We start from the raw sequence: 25,890 nt of genomic DNA, 5'->3' as shown, positions 1-25,890 counted from the left end.
AATAATTACCCAGCATGCCTTTGGGGGCGTGTCCCAAACGGCACCCTACTCCCGAATAGTGCACTGGACAGTAGTGCACTATAGAGGGAACAGGGTGCCATTTGTGACATAGTCTTGCTGTGATAGTGTGTACCACACTGACCCAGTGCTGATGTAGCCTTCCTCTTTTTAAGGTTTGCCTACATAAGTGTTAGCACAGTGTGCTGTTCATTATCCGAGTTAGAATTACAGAGATGCTAATTTCATTTGAAATGAAACACATCATAAAAAACTGACGCTGACCATACTGACCCCACGGAAAATTTCACCCAGATTAATACATTGCATTTGCATTCCAATAAAGTACTTGTGATAATAAGTTGAATTTGCATTCCAATGCTGAATGGAAAATATATTTCCAATAAAGTACATGACATAAACTTACAAACTGAAAATGTTGTGTTTGCTGAAGTACTGTCACGCCCTGATCATAGAGAGCCTTTTTATTCTCTATTTTGGTCTCTATTTTGGTTAGGTCGGGGTGTGACTAGGGGGGGTGTTCCTATCTAGGTGTTTTATTTCTACGTTGGCCTGGTATGGTTCCCAATCAGAGGTAGCTGTTTATCGTTGTCTCTGATTGGGGATCATATTTAGGCAGCCATTTCCCCACTGTGTTTTGTAGAATCTTGTTTTGTTAGTGCATGTTGCACCTCTTATGTTACGGTTCGTTGTTTGTTTCCTTTTCGTTTTGTAAGTTTCACATAAATAAAGATGTGGAACTCAGAGCACGCTGCGCCTTGGTCCGTCTCTCCACACAGCCGTGACAGAAGATCCTACCACAACAGGAACGAGCAGCGTGCCCGGGAGGAGAAGGTATCCTGGACATGGGATGAGATATTGGAGGGGAAGGGATCGTGGACTTGGGAGGAAATCCTGGCAAGACAGGATCACCTTCCTTGGCGGCAAACACAAGGAGAGAAGGGAGGACAGCAACGACGCCGGGGTTCGCGGCCACAAGGAGAGCCTAAAAGACAGCCCAATTTTTTGGGGAGGTTACAAGGAGTGGTCGGCAGAGCCGAGGTGTGAACCAGAGACAACCTGGGAGGAGATAGAGAGGTGGTCGGTCGACCCAAGGCGCCTGGGAGTCGATGGAACAGTGCGAGGAGGGATACCGGAGAATGGAGTTGGCGAGGAGTATGCGGCAATGCAGGCGTTTGGAGGAGCATGTCACCAGTCCGGTGCAATCTGTGCCGGTCCCACGCATCAGGTCTCTTGTGCGCCTCCCTAGTCCGGACGTCCTGTGTCTCCTCCTCGCACTCGCCCTGAAGTGCGTGTCCCCAGTCCATTAGGTCATGTGCCTGCTCCTCGAACTCTTCCTGATGTACACCTCCACAGCACAGTACATCTGGACGTCCTGTGCCTGCTCCCCGCACTCGCCCTGAAGTGCGTGTCACCAGTCCGGTGCCATCTGTACCGGCCCCACGCATCAGGCCTCCAGTGCGCCTCCCCAGTCCGGTACTTCCTGTGCCTGCTCCCCGCACTCGCCCTGAGGTGCGTGTCACCAGTCCGGTACCATCTGTGCCGGCTCTACGCATCAGGCCTCCAGTGCGCCTCCCCAGTCTGGTACTTCCTGTGCCTGCTCCCCGCACTCCCCCTGAGGTGCGTGTCACCAGTTGGGTGCCACCTGTGCCGGCTCCACACACCAGGCTTCCTGTGACGGTCCCCAGTCTGGAGCTTCCGGCAACGGCCCCCGGTCCGGAGCTTCCGGCAAGGGTCAACGGTCCGGATCCTCCCGCAAGGGTCAATGGTCCGGAACTTCCAGGCAAGGTGTCCAGTCCAGCTCCAGGGAAGGAGCATTCCTCTGCGCCGGTGTCCAGTCCAGGCATGGAGTCCAGCTCCAGGGCAGGAGCCTTCCTCTGCGCCGGTGTCCAGTCTAGGCACGGTGTCCAGTCCCGCTCCAGGGCAGGAGCCTTCCTCTGCGCCAGTGTCCAGTCCAGGCACGGTGTCCAGGCACGGTGTCACCACCCCTACCCTCACTAGTTGGTTTCAGGTTTTGCGGCCGGAGTCCGCACCTTTGGGGGACTGTCAGTCACGCCCTGACCATAGAGAGCCGTTTTATTCTATATTTTGGTTAGGTCGGGATGTGACTAGGGGAGGGGGGGTTCCTATCTAGGTGTTTTATTTCTATGTTGGCCTGGTATGGTTCCCAATCAGAGGCAGCTGTTTATCGTTGACTCTGATTGGGGATCATATTTAGGCAGCCATTTCCCCACTGTGTTTTGTGGGATCTTGTTTTGAGTTAGTGCATGTTGCACCTCTTATGTTACGGTTCGTTGTTTGTTTCCTTTTTGTTTTGTAAGTTTCACAAAAATAAAGATGTGGAACTCGGAGCACGCTGCGCCTTGGTCCATCTCTCCACACAGACGTGACAAGTACAGACATTATGAAAATGTGTTTGAATTACATTGCAACACAATAAATGCATTTTTCAACACATTTGTGGTGTGTATTTACAGTAGTGGAATGTCTTCCCCCCAATGCTGTGCGATAGACCACTAAATTAAGTAAACCGGATTTATTATTAACTCATATTAACTTTTGCATCACTCTGGGCAACATCAACATCATCCTAAAGACATGAAATAATTGTCTGCTGCGCCATCTCCCTGCAAACCAGTACAGTACACAAACAAAATCAATTCATGCAGTATATGTCCATGTCTTGTCCTTCTCTGGGGCTATGCCATGTCATGTTGGACTTTCTGACTCAATGTTGTCACATGATCTCTGCGATAGATGCTCTGCCCAATCATAATGAGCGGCCTGTCTCGTCCTCAGGTCCTGACAGCGTAATAACGGTATGATTGTGAAGAACCTCGTCATCCATAATGAGCTGTGTGCCGAGCCTAATGAGCCCCATGTAAATGAGAAGGGAGACACACACGCCAAAGCAGCAGGCACACACACACACACACGCGCACACACGCGCAGGCACACACGCGCACACACACACACACTCTGACATTGGGCCACTCCAGGCAGCTGAAAGTGCCAGTCAATATCCCAGCAGTAATCATGTTGTCCCGCTCACTCAGCTACTCACTGCGCGCGCGTGTGCATGTGTGTGCGTGTGCGCACATGGCCTACGAGTCTTAACAGACTCTAGATCAGATCCTTTCAAGAGTCCCCGGTCGCTTGGGGGAAAAAATGGTGTCACCGCAAAGGCTACCCAGACGCGCCCTCTGACGCTTTCGCCTTGTCCCCCTCCCTCTCACCTCCCTCCTGTGTGTCACGTACTCCGTGTCACATCGAGGAGCACGTCTCCCAGGAACAACTAGCAGAGAGGCACTTCTGGAGCTGCAAGATGAAAACACCAGATTACAGAAGCACACACGCACACTCGCACGTACACACACACCTAAACTGTAGACCTGTCAGCTGCTTCAGCTTTGACCACACAAACACAGAGCAAGAGACCAAGTCCAGCGAATGTAGAAATAGATAGAGATGAGGATGCTCCCAAAACAGCATCTGAAAACTGATTCAAAAACATAACTGTGGAGTTTGATGTCGTAGTTCCAGACACTCCAATGAAGAAAACACAGAGACAGGGATTGAATCAAAAGTGCATTGTTGACAACGTAGTGCACTGGCAATGTCCCTGACGTTTGCTGAAATCACATTCACGGTAAACGCTCAAGTGTAAATTACTAGGACAGTTTGCTTGTCAGCAATGCACATTTGATTAATTCCCAGTCCACGTAGAGCTACTATGTTAGTATGGGTAGGAATTGGTCCTTCAAGTTAGTTGTAAGTGGAAACATTGTACAGCCCTGCCTTCCAGATAATTCCAGAAGGTTCCACGTGGATAACATCAGTAGATTGGGAGGCAATGCGAAAGACAGCATTGTTCTATTGCAATGCTTCATGAGCAAGGGTAGCTCGGCCTGATTCTGACTCTAACCTGCTCTGAAGTGTCCTACCCCCAGGCTGAGCACTCCCTCTCTCTGTGTGTCTGTGTGTGTCTGCGTTTCCTAGGTATTCTCCGGGATCTTCACCGCCGAGATGGTGTTAAAGATTATCGCTCTGGACCCCTACTACTATTTCCAGCAAGGTTGGAACATATTTGACAGCATCATCGTGTGCCTCAGCCTCATGGAGCTGGGCCTGTCCGATGTGGAGGGACTGTCCGTTCTCCGATCCTTCAGACTGGTATTTAAGCATTAAGCATGTCGCCCCTCCGGCCTATCTGTCTCTCTGTGTGCTGTCTGTGTGTTAGTTGATGATGGTTGTCTGGATATAAGTGTTGCTGGCTGCAATGTTTGACAGTGTGACTGGTTAGCTCACTCTCCCGATGCTAATGTACGAATAGTGTAAATCCCCCTAACTGTGAAAATGTCCTTCTCAACAGTTACTAAGAGGCTATTCTCATTGACGAACATTTAAGGAGAGGCAGCTCGATGAGACTTCAATTTACATTAATGTGCATAAACTTTTCAATTTACATGACACTATTGCTCTGCACCTCCAAATTTACCGTAAATACCAGTATCACAGTTGCCACTAGCCGGTAAGCTTGCAAACTATTCAATAATGCGAGCAACTTTTCCTCTAAAACATGTTAGCTACACACTTAGATAATGTAACCACATCGTACTACACTCTTTAAAATCATGTTTTACATTGAACCTTTCTTTAACTAGGCAAGTCAGTTAAAACTTCATATGGCTAGGGGTTCCGCTAGTGGCAGTGCGCAAAATTAAAAAGTATTTTTTAGAAATATGTAACTTTCACACATTAACAAGTGCAATACACCAAATTAAAGATACACTTATTGTTAATCTACCCATCATGTCCGATTTCAAAAAGGCTTTACAGCGAAAGCACAACATATGATTATGTTAGGTCAGAGCCAAGTCACAAAAACACACACAGCCATTTTTCCAGCCAAAGATAGGAGTCACAAAAAGCAGAAATATAGATAAAATTAATCACTAACCTTTGATGATCTTCATCAGATGACACTCATAGGACATCATGTTACACAATATATCCAAAAATCTCAGTTTACATTGGCGCGTTATGTTCAGTAATGTTTTGCTTCCAAAACATCCAGTGAATTTGCAGAGAGCCACATCAATTTCCAGAAATCCTCATAATAAACATTGATAAAAGACACAAGTGTTATTCACAGAATTAAAGATAGACTTCTCCTTAATGCAACCGCAGTGTCAGATTTCAAAAAAACTTTACGGAAAAAGCACACCATGCAATAATCTGAGTACGGCGCTCAGAGACCAAACCAGCCAAAGAAATATCTGCCATGTTGTAGTCAATATTAGTCAGAAGTAGCATTAAAATATTCACTTACCTTTTATGTTCTTCATCAGAATGCACTCCCAGGAATCCCAGTTCCACAATACATGTTTTGTTCGATAAAGTTCATCACTTATGTCCAAATTCCTTGTTAGCGCGTTCAGCCCAGTAATCCATCGTCATGAGGCGCGAGCACTAGTTCCAGACAAAGTCCAAAAGTTCTGTTACAGTCTGTAGAAACATGTCAAACGATGTATGGAATCAATCTTTAGGATGTTTTTAACATAAATCTTCAATAATGTTCCAACCGGAGAATTCCTTTGTCTGTAGAAAAGCAATGGAAAGAGAGCTACCTCTCACGTGAACGAGCGTCACGAGTTTGTGGCACTCTGCCAGACCACTGACTCAAAGAGCCCTTATGAGCCCCTCCTTTACAGTAGAACCCTCAAACAAGTTTCTAAAGACTGTTGACATCTAGTGGAAGCCTTGGGAAGTGCAATTTGACCCCATAGACACTGTGGTGTCGATAGGCCAAGCTTTGAAAAACTACAAACCTCAGATTTCCCACTTCCTGGTTGGATTTCTTCTCGGGTTTTTGCCTGCCATATGAGTTCTGTTATACTCACAGATATCATTCAAACAGTTTTAGAAACTTCAGTGTGTTCTATCCAAATCTACTAATAATATGCTAATAATAATAATAATGCTGCCCCCTATCCCAAACAGGTTTAAGAACAAATTCTTATTTGTTGGCCTACCCCAGACAAACCCGGATGACGCTGGGCCAATTGTGCGCCACCCTATGGGACTCCCAATCACGGCCGGATGTGATAATGCAACAATTCACAATCATGTGCTGACAGTTAAAGGGTTTATTTTCTTGTTTGTACACACAATAACACAGCTATCTATGCTAGCTAGTAATGTTAGCATATTAAACATGAACGTTTACCACAGGAGATTGGTGGCACCTTAATTGGGGAGGATGGGCTTGTGGTAAAGGCTGGAATGGAATTAGTGGAATGGTATTAAATACATCAAACACATGGTTTCCATTTGCTCCGTTCCAGCCATTATTATGAGCCGTCCTCCCCTCAGCAGGCTGCACTGACATTTACACCTTTCATATGAATATAAAAATACAGTTTCAGCATATTAAAGGTTATGTTCGAACAAACCAGGCATTTTATCAATATCATAGAAGGTATTATATGAGGTAAACGCAAAATTTAGACTGAAAACGTTGATAATTTCCCTGGTGAGTTGATCAGCTTCTTGCTGCATTCTTCTTGCCTGGAAGGTGGCTCACTATTGTTGAACTTCCCTTTCTTAAAGCTATGAAAATAATTTCAGAGTGTAACAGGCTCAATAAAACTCAATAAAACAAGTCTAAAATATAATGAAAATATATAGATTTAAGCTGTTTCAAAAACACTGCTCTGCTATTAGTATTTTTGCTGTATGAATGTTGGGAGACAATTCTGTTTATACTGCCAGGCTTAGAAGGGTGCAAATGTTGTGCGTGACCTCCAGGGGTATCGTTCGAGACGTGAGAAATACGCAAGTTTACATTACAGTTATGTCTCTCGAAAATCGACACCTCTCGAGAATCTCTTGAAATTCTCCTTAATTCTCGTCAACGAGAATAGACCCTAAACCAGCCTGATTTAGTTAACCCCTTCTTAGTACATAATTCCATTGACACAATTATTTCAATTGTAGCCAGTAGCCACTTCTTAATTTATTAACTTTTAAATGTTTAAAGTTAAAGATGAGTATAGGATAAAGTAAAATAAATAACAACATGGACGAATACATTGATCATGCATTTCTAAATCTTTTGATTCAACTTCTAGATAACATGCATTTTTAAAATACACACATATTGACCATGTCTCAGATAACAAACAAACAGCGGATCTCACTATCCCATCTCCCCTCTCCCCCCTCCCACAGCTAAGGGTGTTCAAGCTGGCCAAGTCGTGGCCCACCCTCAACACGCTCATCAAGATCATTGGCAACTCGGTGGGCGCTCTGGGAAACCTGACCCTGGTCCTAGCCATCATAGTCTTCATCTTTGCCGTGGTGGGCATGCAGCTGTTCGGCAAGAACTACCAGGACTGTGTGTGTAAGATCTCTAAGGACTGCACACTGCCGCGCTGGCACATGAAGGACTTCTTCCACTCGTTCCTCATCGTATTCAGGGTGCTGTGTGGCGAGTGGATCGAGACCATGTGGGACTGTATGGAGGTGGCAGGGCAGCCTCTCTGCCTCCTAGTCTTCATGCAGGTCATGGTGATCGGGAACCTGGTGGTAAGTCATTCTTCCACTCTCAGTCTCTTGGGTAGTGTGGGCAGTAAGGTACATGTTTTGGTTGACTTTTGAATGCACCACAAAAGTGCGTGCAGCCTCTATATTTTGTGGGATTTTAGTGCTCAGAGGCTACTCAAATTTTAAATCAATGTGTGTAATCCTCTCCTAAAATTGTGAAATTCAGGATTACATTTATTAAGCTGAACATTTCCCTCTGCTATTTGACCCTGTAAAAGGTTGCCCCCCTTACGTCAATTTAGCTCAGTTTTGAGCAGGACACAAGCGTGGTTCATTCATGTCTCTGTCACGAGCCGACTGTGGTGCTGAGGGTTGGCTGGGAGAAGGGGTGGGGGTGAGTGCCTCCTCTATCTCTCTGCCCTTCCACTTTATCCCCTTCCTGCCAATGGCTTCAATATCTGCCATGGTTGGAGCTTTTGGAAGGGTGGGCAGGGGTGTATGGGGGTTTGTGTGGGTGGGAGGAGATGGGGGGAGGACGTTAAAACAATCCCCATAAAGCTCAGACGTATCCCCTATGAGGCACGATTCAGTTTCACGAAGATGCCTGTTAGTGGCTGGCCATGTTAGCCTTGACAAAAATAACACACAGGGAAGAATGGTTGAAATGTCACACAGTACAGTTTTGTGACCATTAGAAATGAATCAGGTTTTACGGTCCTGCTCTCTATAGACTTTATAGATGTAACAGGTCCCCCTGGGCATGTATAGTAATTAAAAGACACCCCTAACATCCCATATCATCCTATAATGAAGCTGTTTATTGATTGGTCAGGACTGGTAGTGCTGAACTGTGGGCCAGGTCAGGTGGTCAGCTGTTAAAACTGACAGTAATAATGAAGGAAACAGGGTCCTGGGTCCCAGCTGGTCTAGATACCATTTCTCAAAGAAGCCTATGCAGTGTTTTTGAGCTGTGTTGCATGGTTGCATGTCGTGACGCTTCAGTAGTTTAGCTAGGATAGGGGGATATCTGCACACTTCCAAGACTTCCTTGACTGTATTTCTGCTCTCTCTCACACACAAGCACACACTTTGGCCTGGCAGACGTAATGCCTTAAGGATTAAGGCTGTCATGTGTGAGGGGTTTTCCACACTAACTGACACGTAGACAGGTGTTGTAGTTTACACTGCATAAGACTCCTACTGTATGTGTTACAGTAGGATTGTTGAAATACAAAATGTCTCATGATTCCTGTGCGGGGGGTGACCTTACATTCTTGCCACTGCCGGTGTCCTACCACAACCCACCGAGTAAACAAATTAGAGACTAAATGGGTAGACAAACTCTACTATATGGAGTGGTACACAGCCTTGCCAGTAACACTTTCTACCCACAGTATCCTCTCTGTCCTTAGTGCTCCACTACATGCTGCAGTACTGTTCTAATCTGCGGGGCAGGCAAGCGATGAGGTCGCAATTACCCAGCCTGCCCCCGCTAATATTATCTTTCTCTGCAGGGTCGCCCCAGTCCCTGAGTCAAGTCAGTCAAGTCAGTGCCTGTCATTTGCTTACACACTTGTGTTAGAGGCCTCCTCCCTCTCCTCCTCTCTTCTCCCTGCTCCATCCCTCCTTCCCCTCCTTCCCACTCCACCTCCTCTTCTCTCTTTCCCTCCCGAGTCCCCTGTCTTATTTATTTTGGCTGAGCAGTCAAAGGAAATCGTTGAGACTGAGCTCTGCCTGGGCTGCGAGACGTCGGGTTGTGTAAAATAACATGGCTGCCGATGTCTCGTCGGGATATTTACAAGGCTGACAAAATGTCTGATGTGGGACGGCGTGTTAACGGATCCAGATGCATGACTAAGCATTATTATGATTGCATAGCATCATGGGATAAATAGGGGAGATACATTTGATACTTAATTAACTGATAATGTCCTCAAAGCCTGTGTTTGGAGAATATTTTGACACGGGTGTTGTTAGCATCTCGGGCCAGCAAACCGTGCCAATATATCCTCCAAACACCAGCTTTGAGGTCATTATCACTTTTATACAACGGTTTACCAACATATTTAAATAACGATTAACATATTTTCATTAAAAAAGTTATTTTGATGAATTTATTCATACAAATTTTTCCATCCAAGAGATAAAGTCCCAACGCAAATGTAGGGTTGCTACCAAGCTGTCTGGATCATTCATGCTATCAGTTAGGTTGCCAGAGACGTGACCCAGTCGTGATGGCTTTTTGTTCTAAGTCTATGGACTTAACCCAGTCATTTATTCTAAATGTTTTGTTGCTATGCAGCCTGGCAATATTCTTATCCCTTGCTTGCTAACTAGCCAACTACGGCGTACAGTCAGGTCAAACAGTGTAGCCAAAATAACAGCAAAGTAGCTGCATTTGCGTATGTTTAAGCTGTTTTCTAGTGATGTTTATTTGGATACATCCATAACAAAGCTAATGATGCACAATTTCAACTGGCATAGTAAATGTGCACTCTTGTCTGAACACTGTTCAGCGGAGGTAAATAGCTAACACAATCACTTAAAACTGTAGCTGGAAAGATTGCAAACTACCTGCATTTCATTTCATTTGACCTGCTTTTCTGTTGACATGTATTTGTATATATCCATAAAAATGATGCTGATTCATGATTTTGACTGTCTAAGAAAATATGTCTCTCTTAGTTGCAAAGGTCGAAGAGACACACAGCAAGGTTAATACAAATCTCGCCTGTTAAAAACCAAATGCTAGTCTAAAAGAAATGGGGGATAATGTCTAGATGCTTTTAACTGTGGAGGTCAAGTTTATAAATTGCCTGGTTGGGCTGATGAGACAGTGGATTGGGCAGTGAGATGGAACCGTAAATAGGCATTTCAACGTCACAGCCTAACATAGGTAACTTTTGGAATAGACACAGGCTGGAACGCCTTTTTAACCAATCAACATCCAGGATAAGACCCACCTATTGTATAATATTCCTATTAGCTTGCTTTAGAATTGTTTGTGTTTGTAAACATGGGGTACCATCTCTGTCAGTGTTTTAATTTAAACTGAAGAAATGTCACAGTGTTGTTATGTGAAACTAGCACAATGAATTAATATTCTATGAAGGCATAAAGGGGCAGGTATTCAGATGTAAGATCTTAATTTGATCACCTTGTTGCAGGAGAACTTGTAGTGTATTTCAATTTTTAAAAATTCAAACTTGATTTTCCCTCACGAAAAATGTATCAACCTCTTCAAAAATGTTCCTAATTATAATCCATATAAGAATTCAAATTTCCTGTTTCTGCAGGATTATGTTCCTATTGTAGCACACTTGCTCAAATTAAGATCCTACAATATAGTGGCCATTTTTGTCTTGACATCAAAGTTGACGTCACTCATGATGACGTCTGGTTCTAAGAACTTAAAACATTGAACTTATTTCCCCATTGGGATAAACACATTTAGTGATTATAAACAATATTATGATTTCTTAGTATGTTATTAACAACGTCAGAAGACATGAGTCATCCTAAGGTTAATTAGAAAATGAGCACTCTTCTAGATATCCAGATCTGGCCTCGAGAGAGCTTTTCGCTCTGCTCCCTGTTGTCTCAAGTGTTATGAACCTAACACTCCCCTCTCCTGCATGGTACTCGAGTGGACCAATAAGAGCCATCCAATAGCTCCCCTGTCTGAGCTTGTCCCTCCACACACAGGGGGAGAGAGAAAGAGACCGAAAGAGAGAGAGAGTGAAAGAGAGAAGGGGGGGCTATGAATCCTAGCCATCCATGGCGATAGCATTCTCTAATCTGTTCTGTGAATGCAGTGTTTGTATGTGCAGCACAAACACAGGTCATTACGCCACCGCCTGCCACTCTCATTCTCGCCAACAACCTTCAGAAGCAGGCTGCCTGGAGAGTCTAGAGAGTCTCTACTCTGTCCAGGAAGCTTACCAGCGTAACCCTACTCCAATGATCTCTACTGTAAGTGGGCCAGGGCCAGTAAGTTCAGGTATACTGTCTGATCTTGGCTTGGGGGACTTAGTGGAGAGTTATCTCCTTTAATCATCCCTTTTCATCTCAGTGTCCATGTTACCCTGCCAGCCTTGTACCTCTCGTCCCTTTCGTGCCTGACATGAGATGGGCCGTCAGTCAACGGAGAGAGTCTGTGTGTGTGTGTGTATGTGTGTGTGTGTGTGTGTCGGACCATGGACAAGACCTGCATGGGTCTGGGTAAGATTGCTCTCAATCTTTCAGCCTGGCTGGGTCATGGCCTCATTGCCAATCAGGTGCAGGTTGGTTTTCTCTTAGCATCACAGAAATAAGACATTCATCATTACGCAACCGTTTAATTCTATATGGATTCTGTACATGGAATGTAAAGGTAATCCTTCTCGTTAAAACAAGATAGCCTCATCTTGACATAATCCCCCAGGTAGACAAAACATTAAAAACTCTTCCATGATATAGACTGACCAGGTGCATCCAGGTGAAAGATATGATCCGTTATTGATATCACTTGTTAAATCCACTTCAATCAGTGTAGATGAAGGGGACAGATTTTTAAGCCTTGAGACAGTTTAGACATGGATTGTGTATGTGTGGCATTCCGAGGGTGAACGGGAAAGACAAAAGATTTAAGTGCCTTTGAATGGGGTACGGTAGTAGGTGCCAGGCAAACCGGTTTGAGTGTCAAGAACTACAATGCTGCTGGGTTTTTCACGCTCAACAGTTTCCCGTGTGTATCAAGAATGGTCCACCACCCAAAGAACATCCAGCCAACAGCAGGCCAGTGGTCAAAAATGGGTAATTGATGAGGACAAAGGAGGCTGACCTGAATTGTGCAGAGCAACAGATGGGCTACAGTTAGCCACCTGCAGTCCAGTACAACATTGGTGTCCAAAGACCCATAAAATAATACATGGACACAAATGGGGTATGAGCAAAAAATAAGAAACTGTGGTTGCAGTGAGCTAAGGAACGAAAACGCTAGACACTAAATAATTAGAAAAACATTGCCTGGTCTGATGAATCGTGGTTCCTGCTGTTTCACACTGACGGGACAGTACTAAGATGGTGCCGAAGGACATGGCTGACGTTTTACATTCTCCCGATCAATTGTACAATTTTGTCATTTTTTTTGCATTTTCGTAACTTATTTTTTAACGTATTGTGTACATAATGTTGCTGCTACCGTCTCTTATTACCGAAAATAACTTCTGGACATCAGAAAAGCGATTACTCACCAAAGACTGGAAGAAACTTTTTCCTTTAACGAGTCCGACAAGAAGGATATCCTGCTTTCACTCGAACAGGCCCAGATCCACGCCTTTTGCGTGAAGAAAAGACGCCGGAAAAGGGACGCAGGTCGGGGTTCCTTCTGAGAAGCCGGAGGTGAGCGAGTAAACTCCCAATGCCTTCCATTCTCCTTGCTAACATGCAATCGTTAGAACATAAAATTGATGCCCTACTATTAAGATTATCCTACCAACGGGACATTAAAAACTGTGACATCCTATGTTTCACCGAGACGTGGCTGAACAAAGAAACAGACAATATAGAGCTGGAGGGATTTTCCATGCACCGGCAGAACAGAGACGCTCCCTCTGGTAAGAAGAGGGGTGGGGGTGTGTGTCTTTTTGTCAAGAACAGCTGGTGTGCAATGTCTAATATTAAAGAAGTCTCGAGGTATTACTCACCTGAGGTAGAGTACCTTATGATAAGCTGTCGCCCACACTATCTACCAAGAGAGTTCTCATCTGTATTATTAGTAGCCGTCTATTTACCACCGCAAAGCGAAGCTGGCACTATGACTGCCCTCAACCAACTCTATAAGGCCATAAGCAAAGAAGAAAATGCTCACCCAGAAGCAGCACTCCTAGTGGCCGGGGACTTTAATGCAGGCAAACTTAAATCAGTTTTACCAACTTTTTACCAGCGTGTCATATATGCAACCAGGAAAAAATAAATCCTAGACAACCTTTACTCCACACACAGAGATGCATACAAAGCTCTCCCCCACCCTCCAGTTGACAAATCTGACCAGAACTCTATCCTCCTGATTCCTGCTTACAAGCAAAAATAAATCAGGAAGTACCAGTGACTCTCTAAATAAAGTGGTCAGAAGACACGGATGCTACACTACAGGACTGTTTTGCTAGCACAGACTGAAATATATTCCGGGATTCATCCAATGGCATTGAGGAATACAACACCTCAGTCATTGTCTTCATCAATAAGTGCATTTTTGCACAGTGACTGTACGTACACATCCCAACCAGAAGCATGGATTACATGCAACATCCGCACTGAGCTAAAGGCTAGAGCTGCTGTTTTCAAGGAGGGGAGATTAATCCGGACGCTTATAAGAAGAAATCCCGCTGTGCCCTCAGACGAACCATCAAACAAGCAAAGAGTCAATATAGGATTAAGATTGAATCCTACTACACCGGCTCTGACTCTCATTGGATGTGGTAGGGCTTGAAAACTATTACGGACTACAAAGGGAAACCCAGACGTGTGCTGCCCAGTGATGCAAGCCTAGCAGATGAGCTAAATGCCTTTCATGCTCGCTTCGAGGCAAGCAGCACTGAAGCATGCACAAGAACACCAGCTGTTCTGGATGACTGTGATAATGCTCTCCGTAGCCGATGGCTGAACAAAACCTATAAACAGGTCAACATTCACAAAGCCACTGGGCCAGACGGATAACCAGGACGTGTACTCAAAGCATGCGTGGACCAACTGTCAAGTGTCTTCACTGAAATGTTCAACCTCTCCCTGAATCTGTCATACCTACATGTTTCAAGAAGACGATCATAGTCCCTGTGCCCAAGGGTAACCTTCCTAAATGATTACCGCCCCGTGGCACTCACGTCGGTAGCCATGAAGTGCTTCAAAAGGCTGGTCATGGCTCATATCAACAGCATCCTCCCAGACACCCTAGACCCAATTTGCGTACCGCCCCAACAGATCCACAGATGATGCAATCTCAATCGCACTCCACACCTCCCTTTCTCACCTGGACAAAAGGAACACCTATGTGAGAATGCTATTCATCGACTACAGCTCAGCGTTCAACACCATAGTGCCCACGAAGCTCAACACTAAGCTATGGACTCTGGGACTAAACACCTCCCTCTGCAACTGGATCCTGGACTTCCTGACGGGCCGCCCCCAGGTGGTAAGAGTAGGCAACAATACATCTGCCACGCTGATTCTTAACACTGGGGCCCCTCAGGGGTGTGTACTTAGTCCCCTCCTGTAATTCTCTGTTCACCCACAACTGTGTGGCCAAACACGACTCCAACACCATCATTAAGCTTGCTGACGACACAACAGTAATAGGCCTGATAACTGACAATGATGAGAAGGCCTATAGGGAGGAGGTCAGATAACTGGCAGTGTGGTGCAAGAACAACAACCTCTCCCTCAATGTGAGCAAGACAAAGGAGCTGATCGTGGACTACAGGAAAAGACAGGCCGAACAGGCCCCCATTAACATCGACGGGGCTGTAGTGGAGAAGGTAGAGAGTTTCAAGTTCCTTGGTGTCCACATCACCAACGAACTATCATGTTCCAAACATACCTAGACAGTCGTGAAGAAGGCATGACAAAACCATTTTCCCCTCAGGAGACTGAAAAGATTTGGCATGGGCCCCCAGATCCTCAAAAGGTTCTACAGCTGCACCATCGAGAGCATCCTGACCGGTTGCATCACCACCTGGTTTGTCAACTGCTCGGCATCTGACCGTAAGGCGCTACAGAGTGTAGTGTGAACAGCCCAGTACATCACTGGGGCCAAGCTTCCTGCCATCCAGGACCTATATAATAGGCGGTGTCAGAGGAAAGCCCATAAAATTGTCAGAGACTCCAGTCACCCAGGTTATAGACTGTTTTCTCTGCTACCACACGGCAAGCGGTACCGGAGCGCCAAGTCTAGGACCAAAAGGCTCCTCAACAGCTTCTACCTCCAAGCCATTAGACTGCTGAACGATTCATAAAAATAGCCACCAGACAATTTACATTGACCCCCCCAGTACGTTGCTGCTACTCGCTGTACCTATGCATAGTCACGTCGCCCCCACCTACATGTACAGATTACCTCAACTAGCCTGTACCCCTGCACACTCGGTACCGGTGCCCCCTGTATATAGCCTCGTTATTCTTAATGTGTTACTTTTTATTATTACTTTTTATTCGAGCCTACTTGGTAAATATTTTCTACTTCTTGAACTGCACGGTTAAGGCCTTGTAAGTAAGCATTTCACAGTAAAGTCCTCACTTGTTGCATTCGGCGCATGTGGCGAATAAAGTTTGATTTGATTAGGGTGTGGACCACGAGTACATGCATCCATCATGCCGCATGTCAACATTAAAGGCTAGTGGTGTGATGGTGTGGGGTATGTTTTCATGGCACACATTGGGCCCCTTGATAAAAGTGGAGCAGCATTTGAATGCCACAGGATATCTGAACATCCTTGCCAATCAAGTGCATCCTTTCATAGCAACAGTGTATGATTTGCAAATTGGATTTGCACAAGACTAGGATTGTCTAGGTTCCACGAACATGACAGTGAATTTAGTTTACTGCAGTGGCCTGCCCAGTCACCAGATCTCAATCCAATGGAGCATCTGTGGGATGATATGGAACCAGTTATTTGGAGTAGAGATACTGTTGCAGGCGTCAAATGTCAAAGGGTTTAAGGGTACGTTTAGGTATTAACTCCACATTTTTAAGGTCAGGGATAAATGTAGGCATTAACTCCAAATTGTTCCAGTAAGGGTTAAGGTTTGGGAAAGGCTTAAAACTAAAATCTCAAAAACAACTTTCTATTTCCGGATTTAAACTTGCGGCCTTTGGAATCAGAGGCAGATGCTTACACATCCTCTTCCACAATGCCCTAGCAAAACTGAAACCTACTCGAAGGTAACAACGCTCACTGTCGCCCCTAGTGGACGATTTCCACGTCATCTACCAACGCCGAATACTGACCTGTGTCACGGGTGACCTGGCTGCTACTTTATGTATGTGTTCGTGACTCCAGTGTCTCTTTTTAAAGCTCCATGTCAGGTGGTGCCCTTCCATTGGACCATGGCCCTGTGTAACTTAACTATGCCAGGTGTTAATACCCAGGCACAACTGGCAGCAGTTAGCACCTCACTAACTGTGTATCAACCAGGAGCCCACCACGGTACAGCACTCTCATTCCAGATTCCTCTTCTGGTACTCCTTCACACACAAGCTTCCGATGGCAATAGTTTCAGGGGATTTGTTGTTGTTGTTGTGTTTTGATCCAAGTACAATACAATAGAGTAGAAACAGCCCTCACCGAATAATTCCCCAATTTGAATTAGAATGTAACTACTGTGAGAATGTACTGCCAGTGTAGTCTCACTACAGTATAATCAAATAACACAGTGGTTTAATGCATACTACCAAATGAAGCTTTGAAATTCATTTAGCGAAAGGTATTTGAATAACTGTGATCCTGAATCATGTGTCTCAAATCATCCCTTAGGGAGGCTACCCACAGGCTAAGACTGGTTCTAACTGTAACCATATGAGTCATAGGAGAACTAGCCATGTTTTCAGGAGGTTTTTGGGTAGAAAGGGTTGTGTTAATCAGTGAGAATGTGGGCCACACTGTCCTGAGGCTTATGCCTTCCACCGTTCATGTGATTTATCCACACCAAAATGCTCTCATTTTGCATGGATGGGCAATGTAACCACGCAGGGTGTGAAGGTTAGTGTGTGCGCGGGTGTGCGTGCGTGCGCTTGGGTGTGCGTGCGTGTGCATTTGGTTGCAGTTTCATATTCAGTTGCCACAACAGTCTTTGCTTGGATACAGACGACAGTGTTTCAGACTATTTTTTGGACTCGGAAGCAGATTCAAATGTCAAGTCAAATGTCAAACGTCAAATGTTATCAAACACAATATTGAGATTTTGTTTGGCAAGATATCCTAAAATGTCTGTGGTCAAAGGTATTGGTTGGTCGTACTTGGATGACTCATGGCTATTGGCTCGACAGTGTCTGGACGTAGAGGACTGGAAGTATGAGTTGATGAAATACCAATCAACAGTGCATGAAAGTCAACCCTTTTGGTATTTTGCCCTTGACATTTTGCTGTTTCTCCTCTCTGTCAAGATGTCACTAGCCATCGAGAGAGTGGGAGGCATGAAAACAATATTTGCTCCAATTATGTTGGTTGTAAGGCGTTATATCATATACATAAGAGAACACAAAGGCTTTTACTAAGTTGACAAAGGGTGTGTGTGCGTGTGCGTGCGTGCGTGCGCTGGGCCTGTAGAGACAATAGTCTATTTATAGTGAGTAGTCAACTCATGTTGCTCCCCACCAAGAGCCAGGGTAGGTATGCAGCTATTTAGCTATGCAGTACAGATGACACTATGACCCCAGAGCTACCTGCTGAGTGAGCTCATACTAATCTGACCTCATCCAAGATGGCCACCCAGGCCCCCTACTGACTTCAGAGTTGCCTGACCACTGATATTTGTTATTCCCATAATGGTAAAGGTTGAGAGTAGAGTAATGTGATGCTAGACCTGTGGTTATAGGAGCATATTCTACATTGTGCTTGCTTCACTGTACATTGATGTACTTGGTGAAGGATAGCAGGCCGTGTTGAGAATGAGAGTGGGACAGGGAGAGAAGGAGGGGGGAGGACTGGCGAAGGGAAAGTGGATATTATTAAAGCACTAATTAAATGTCCCCGTCTGCGTCTAAGCAGGGTTAGGATGTAAATCTCCTGGTGGCCTGGACCCAGGTGGTGGCTGTGGAGGTGGCTGCGACTGGGTCGTCTAGACCCAGGTGGTGGCTGGGACTGTGGTGATGGCTGGGACTGGGTGGCCTAGACCCAGGTGGTGGCTGTGGTGGCTGTGACTGTGGTGATGGCTGGGACTGGGTCGCCTAGACCCAGGTGGTGGCTGTGGTGGCTGGGACTGTGGTGATGGCTGGGACTGGGTGGTTTAGACCCAGGTGGTGGATGTGGTGGCTATGACTGTGGTGATGGCTGGGACTGGGTGGTCTAGTCCCAGGTGGTGGATGTGGTGGCTGGAACTGTGGTGATGGCTGGGATTGGGTGGTCTAGTCCCAGGTGGTGGATGTGGTGGCTGGGACTGGGATGCCTGGTTTAGTTTGGTCACGCAGATGCTGGGTCTTAATACTAATACGGTGTTATAATACCCACTGGGTGCTGCAGACTGGACACTAATGAACATGGATCAAGCACTTTCACCTATATTTAGGTCTTAGTATGTGTGTATCGGTGTGGGAGGACGTGAGGAGGCAATGGTGGGGGAGGACGTGAGGAGGAGATGGTGGGGAGGACGTGAGGAGGAGATGGTGGGGGAGGACGGAGGAGGAGATGGTGGGGGAGGACGGGAGGAGATGGTGGGGGAGGACGTGAGGAGGAGATGGTGGGGCAGGACGTAAGGAGGAGATGGTGGGGCAGGACGTGAGGAGGAGATGGTGGGGGAGGACGTGAGGAGGAGATGGTGGGGGAGGGACGTGAGGAGGAGATGGTGGGGCAGGACGTAAGGAGGAGATGGTGGGGGAGGATGTGAGGAGGAGATGGATGGTGGGGGGACGTGAGGAGGAGATGGTGGGGGAGGATGTGAGGAGGAGATGGTGGGGGAGGATGTGAGGATGAGATGGTGGTGGAGGATGTGAGGATGAGATGGTGTTGGAGGATGTGAGGATGAGATGGTGTTGGAGGATGTGAGGAGGAGATGGTGGGGCAGGACGTGAGGCTTAGATGGTGGGGTAGGACGTGAGGAGAAAAACAGAACAGCACTGTTTAATGAAAGCTTAAAATAAAGCTTTAAGGCGAAGATGTCTGGCTTATAATTCTGAGGTCTATTAATGTCCCTCTCTGTCTTTAGGAGCCATGTTATTCACACTACACATTTCTACCAATCAGAGGCGTATGAATCAAGCTAAATGGCATCGTTAACTATCATGGGCGCTTAATGTTTTCTAAGTGCATCATTTCATTATAAAAAGCCTCAAGTGGACTGGAAGAGTTGTCTTTATGGTTCACTGGGCACCTTTATTGACTGCTGTGTGTTTTGTGGCAGACTTGGGCACTAGACTCTCCTCCACAATTGACTCTCCTCTCTTCTCCAAACAAAGACACTGACACAAATATACAATCATAACACTACTGAGCCAAACTGAGCTGTGCTGGGCTAACCTGGTAACGAATACGTTAAGAAAATATCAGAGCCAGCATAGCATGGTTCGGGTTGGTAGTTGCAATGTGAAAATGCTATTGGAGAAGTATAACCCCTCTCTCCATTCTAATATTGCCACTACCTACACTATACAATAGACACATTCGATTGTGTTTATCCTTTATCCAAGCCCTAGCAGGATTATGCAAAACAATCGAGGCAGACAAGTTTAAAACCAGAACATAGAACACGCACAGAAAGTAGGCTGCACCACATGTCATGAGACTGACTCAAAGGCTCCTATTTTGTCACGTGTAGCCAGGGCCGTCCCCTAAAGCGACAGGTGAAATGTCAGTTCTGTGTCTAAACAGGTGAAATGTCAGTCCTGTGTCTAAACAGGTGAAATATCAGTCCTATGCCTAAACAGGTAAAATGTCAGTCCTATGCCTAAACAGCTGAAATGTCAGTCCTGTGTCTAAACAGGTGAAATGTCAGTCCTGTGACTAAACAAGTGAAATGTCAGTCCTGTGACTAAACAAGTGAAATGTCAGTCCTGTGTCTAAACAGGTGAAATGTCAGTCCTGTGTCTAAACAGGTGAAATGTCAGTCCTGTGACTAAACAGGTGAAATGTCAGTCCTGTGTCTAAACAGGTGAAATGTCAGTCCTGTGTCTAAACAGGTGAAATGTCAGTCCTGTGTCTAAACAGGTAAAATGTCAGTCCTATGCCTAAACAGCTGAAATGTCAGGCCTGTGTCTAAACAGGTGAAATGTCAGGCCTGTGTCTAAACAGGTGAAATGTCAGTCCTGTGTCTAAACAGGTGAAATGTCAGTCCTGTGACTAAACAAGTGAAATGTCAGTCCTGTGTCTAAACAGGTGAAATGTCAGTCCTGTGACTAAACAGGTGAAATGTCAGTCCTGTGTCTAAACAGCTGAAATGTCAGGCCTGTGTCTAAACAGCTGAAATGTCAGGCCTGTGTCTAAACAGGTGAAATGTCAGGCCTGTGTCTAAACAGGTGAAATGTCAGGCCTGTGTCTAAACAGGTGAAATGTCAGGCCTGTGTCTAAACAGGTGAAATGTCAGTCCTGTGTCTAAACAGGTGAAATGTCAGTCCTGTGTCTAAACAGGTGAAATGTCAGTCCTGTGTCTAAACAGCTGAAATGTCAGTCCTGTGTCTAAACAGGTGAAATGTCAGTCATGTTTCTAAACAGGTGAAATGTCAGTCCTGTGTCTAAACAGGTGAAATGTCAGTCCTGTGACTAAACAGGTTCAACCCAGAGTCCTCTGTGAGGTAAGCAGTGGCTTGTAACATATTGGCGAGGTTCACGCGGGATTGCGCCAACCTTTCCTGCTCCCCCCCACACACACACCACACACACACACACACACACACTGCACATGCTGTACACACACACCCCACACACACACAAACACGCACAGCACACATGCCTGTGTGTGTAACCGTCAAGGCCTTCTGTGCCCTGTGTCTCGGAGCAGACACAGATGCCCTAGGCACCCTGAGTCACACTGCTCCAGAGTCGGTGTGGACTGTAGCCACAAGTGTGTGTAATGCAATAAGCATTGCATGAATGATATAGCAAGAACGTGACCACAATATCCAGAGGGAAGTGTCCCCAAAAAAGGATGGGATATGGTTAGTGCTGTGACACACACATTATCCACTGTCATATGATAATGATATGACAATGTTCATGTTCATGTTTTCTGGTATAAAAAGTTTTTCTGTTATGACTGTGTTTATTCTAAATTGAGTTGTTTCAGTCTTAGAGAGAGAGAGAGAGAGACTTATTTTGTACATAATGTAGGCCCTCATCCCCGTCATTCGCAGGAGGAAAAGACGGAGGTATCATGGACGACGGTCCGGGTGCCTTGTAATGATCCGTCGCCGAGAAGGTAATGTACCTTTACCATGGGTCCTATCATCCAAATTACAATCAATCAATAATAAAATAGACAAACTACGAGCACATATATCCTACCAACGGGAATTAAAAAGTGTAATACAGCTGGCGGGTTTTAAGATATTTCGACAGGATAGAACAGTGGCCTCTGGTAAGACAAGGGGAAGAGGAGGCGGCCTATGCATATTTGTAAACAACAGCTGGTGTACGAAAAAGGAAAGGAAGTCTCAAGGTTTTGCTCACCTAAGGTAGAGTATCTCATGATAAGCTGTAGACCACATTATTTACAAAGAAAGTTTACATCTATATTTTTTGTAGCTGTCTATATACCACCGCAGACCGATGCTGGCACTAAGACCGCACTCAATGAGATGTATGCGGCCATAAGCAAACAGGAAAATGCTCATCCGGAGACTGTGCTCCTAGTGGTTGGGGACTGTAATGCGGGGAAACTCAAATCAGTTTTACCTAATTTCTATCAGCATGTTAAATATGCAACCAGAGGGTAAAAACTCTAGACCACCTTTACTCTACACACAGAGACGCGTACAAAGCTCTCCCTCCCCCTCCATTTGGCAAATCTAACCATAATTCTTTCCTCCTGGTTCCTGCTTACAAGCAAACACTAAAGCAGGAAGCACCAGTGACTCGGTCAATAAGAAAGTGGTTAGATGAAGCAGATGCTAAGCTACTGGACTGTTTTGCTAGCACAGACTGGAATATGTTCCAGGATTCTTCTGATGGTATTGAGGAGTACACCACATCTGTCACTGGGTCCTCAATAAATGCATTGACGACGTCACCGTCCTCAAAATGACCATATGTCCATACCCCAACCAGAAGCCATGGATTACAGCAACATCCACACTGAGCTTAAGGGTAGAGCTGCTACTTTCAAGGAGTGGGACTCTAACCCAGAAGCCTATAAGAAATCCCACTCTGCCCTCCAAACCATCAAACAAGCAAAGCATCAATACAGGACTAAGATTGAATCGTACTACACCGGCGCTGACGCTCGTCGGATGTGGCAGGGCTTGCAAACTATTACAGACTACAAAGGGAAGCACAGCCACGAGCTGCCCAGTGACACAAACCTATCAGATGAGCTAAATTACTTCTATGCTCGCTTCGAGGCAAGTAACACTGAAACATGAATGAAAGCACCAGCTGTTCCGGACGACTGTGTTATCACGCTCTCCGTAGCCGATGTGAGTAAGAGAATTAAAACAAGTAGACAGGGAAGCAGACAGGCCCTGGGTCTCAGAGAGGGAAGAATGGAGGTCCTAGGTTTCAGAGAGGGTAGCAGGCAGGCAGGCATCGGCTACACTCTTAGAAAGGTAAGGTCTCCCCATAGAAGAACCCTTTGAAAAATCATTTTTGGTTCCAAGAACTCTTTTAGTTCCTGGGAAACCCCTTTGGAACCCTTTCCACAGAGTTCTACCTAGAACCAGAAAGGGTTCTACCGAAAAAGGGTTCTCCTTTTGGGACAGCCAAAGAACCCTCTTAGGTTCTAGATAGCACTTTTTTTCTAATAGTGTTGACTGCTGCCTCCTTAGGGAGCTATGGGGCTACACTGCTGCCTTGTCATTCAGGCCTCAGCACCTCCAAGGCCCCGAAGGCTACCCCAACATATCTATTTTCTCTGTATTCTTGTCTAGTTCTGAACTACCCTCTTCTGATGCATGGTCCTTGCTTGGTTCGTTCTGTTTCTTTGCCCCAATACAGCAAGTAAGTGGTTTGGTTTGAGCCCCAGTTTGTTGTTATACAGAATGTTTCAGGGTCTATGTATACATATACCTGTAATCTGGAGCAGGTTAGCTAATTCAAACTTTTTTTGCGTCGGCCAGGGGCGGACTGGCCATCTGGCATTTCTGGCAAATGACAGATGGGCTGGTCCATTTTTAGCCCAAAAACGATTTGTTTTTTGCAAAATTGTCATTATTTGGCTAATAATGGGGGCCTCAAGGAAAAAAATGGGCTGGTGTGTTAGAAATGCCAGGGACGATTACTGGTCCTAGTCCACCCCTGGCATCGGGGACCCATTTTGTGAAAGCAAATTCATCAGGGACCCCTCATAATATCAGAACACATCTCCTACTTAAAGGAAAATTCCACCCAATATCTATCTTTTGGTATTTTCTTAATTAGTCCATTGTTGATGCATCATACTGGGATGATTTCTGTACTTTGAAAGTTACATATCTTGAAAACTTGATTGCTGACAAGCTTAACATTTTGGGACTATGTCAACAATGGAGTAATGAAATTTATACCAAAATATTGTTTTTGGGTGGAGTTTTCCTTTAAGAATGTCATAAGAATAGCATACAAGCAGTTTTACTATGACTTCTGCATTGTGAAGGCCACTCTCAGAGATAATGTTTTTGCTGCTTTAAAGCTAATTCCATGCAATTCTATACATTTGACGATGGTGCAGAGAAAAACATTTGCAATTACAGTGCATTTATGTTCAAAACATTATTTCTGGGGAATACCATTGTGTCGAGAGCAAATGCCGGACCCAATCGAAACTAATTGGTACAATCCGACTAAACGAGTTGGGCTCAGGTGGGATGGGACTCCCAACACTTTGTAATCCTTGATTGATGAATGCATCACAGTTTTCGTGCCTTCCCCCGGTGATCTGTGAGGCTGTGTGGGTGTGTGTGTGCTGCAATTTTAGAGCATTTGTGGGTTGAGGTCTTCATTTGGCGATATTGCCTCTGGTCTCGAACAGTGTCAGGGGTCCAAGGTTGCAGGCTGGAGAAAGGGGAGGGACTCCGTTCATATTGAAAAGTTTCAGTTTTAATTTGAAGTGCAGGAATAGAGTGAAATGCCTTTCTTGCAAGCCTTAAACCCAGCAATGCAGCAATCAATATCAATGTAGCACTAAAAATAAAATAAGGTACAACAAAAACACACAAGAAATAGAAATAAGAAATAAAAACAAAAGAAAGTAAGAACCTATATACAGGGTCAGTTACAATACCATATTTCCAATGTACAGGGATACTGGAGTGATGGGGTAGATATGTAAGGGGACAAGGCATCAGGATATATGATAATCAGAGTAGCAGCAGCGTGTGTGTGTGTGTGTGTGTGTGTGTGTGTGTGTGTGTGTGTGTGGAGTCAGTATAAACATGTGTGCATGTTTTGTGTGTGTGAGAAAAGGAAGTGTGTGTGTGCATTTGCGTGTTGGAGTGTCAGTGTGTGTGAGTGTGTAGAGTTCTGTGAGAATGCATAGAGACAGAGCAAAAAATACAAGGGTCAATCACTTGCGGTGAGAATCAAAGACAACAGTCTATGGCTTGGGTGGCTGGAGTCTAACAATTTTCCGAGACCTTCCTTTTACACCGCCTGATATAGAGGTCCTGGATGGCAGGGAACTTGGCCCCAGTGATGTACTGGGCTGTCCGCACCACACTCTGTAGCGCCATGCGATCAACGGCAGTGCTGTTGCCATACCGAGCAGTGATGTAGCCAGTCAACATGCTCTCAATGGTGCAGCTGTATAACTTTTTCAGGATTTGAGGGACCATGTCAAACCTTTTCAACCTCCTGAGGGGGAAGAGGCACTGTTGCGTCTTCTTCACGACTGTGCGCGTGTGTGGACCATTTTAAGTCCTTAGTGATGTGGACACCGAGGAACTTGAACCTCCCAACCCTTTCCGCTCCAGCCCTCTCAGTGTGGATGGGAGTGTGCCCACCCTACCAGTTTCCTGTAGTCCACGATCAGCTCCTGGGTCTTACTGACGTTGAGGGAGAAGTTGTATCCCGGGACCACACTAATATGCATGTAAATATCTCATGGTTCAAAGTGGAGGAGAGATTGACTTTATCACTACTTGTTTTTGTAAGAAGTGTTGAAATACTGAATGCACCGAGGTGTCTGTTTAAACTACTAGCACACAGCTTGGACACACATGCATACCCCACAAGATTATGGGACTATGGGAGGCGTACATGGGACTATGGGAGGCGTACATGGGACTATGGGAGGCGTACATGGGAGGTGTACATGGGACTATGGGAGGCGTACATGGGACTATGGGAGGCGTACATGGGAGGCGTACATGGGACTATGGGAGGCGTACATGGGACTGTGGGAGGCGTACATGGGACTGTGGGAGGCGTACAGTACTACATAGAGTCATGACTACATGGAACTCTATACCACATCAGGTGACTGATTTAAGCAGTAGAATCAGATACAAAA

The 25,890-nt window shown here is 45.5% G+C and overlaps 1 protein-coding gene across 3 annotated transcripts in view; it reads left to right on the top strand.

The window, feature by feature from the left end:
- scn5lab (sodium channel, voltage gated, type V-like, alpha b) overlaps positions 1 to 25,890 on the top strand; it is a 212,639-nt gene that overhangs the window by 123,750 nt on the left and 62,999 nt on the right. For all 3 annotated transcript variants that reach the window (XM_042308644.1, XM_042308645.1, XM_042308643.1), the window contains exons 15-16: positions 4,018 to 4,191; positions 7,252 to 7,608. In XM_042308644.1, the coding sequence (XP_042164578.1) occupies positions 4,018 to 4,191; positions 7,252 to 7,608 (531 nt within the window). The remainder of the gene's footprint in view (positions 1 to 4,017; positions 4,192 to 7,251; positions 7,609 to 25,890) is intronic.

Source organism: Oncorhynchus tshawytscha, linkage group LG29, assembly GCF_018296145.1.
Source record: "Oncorhynchus tshawytscha isolate Ot180627B linkage group LG29, Otsh_v2.0, whole genome shotgun sequence".
Classification (NCBI taxonomy): domain Eukaryota; kingdom Metazoa; phylum Chordata; class Actinopteri; order Salmoniformes; family Salmonidae; genus Oncorhynchus; species Oncorhynchus tshawytscha.
This window is presented reverse-complemented; position numbering and strand designations above follow the sequence as displayed.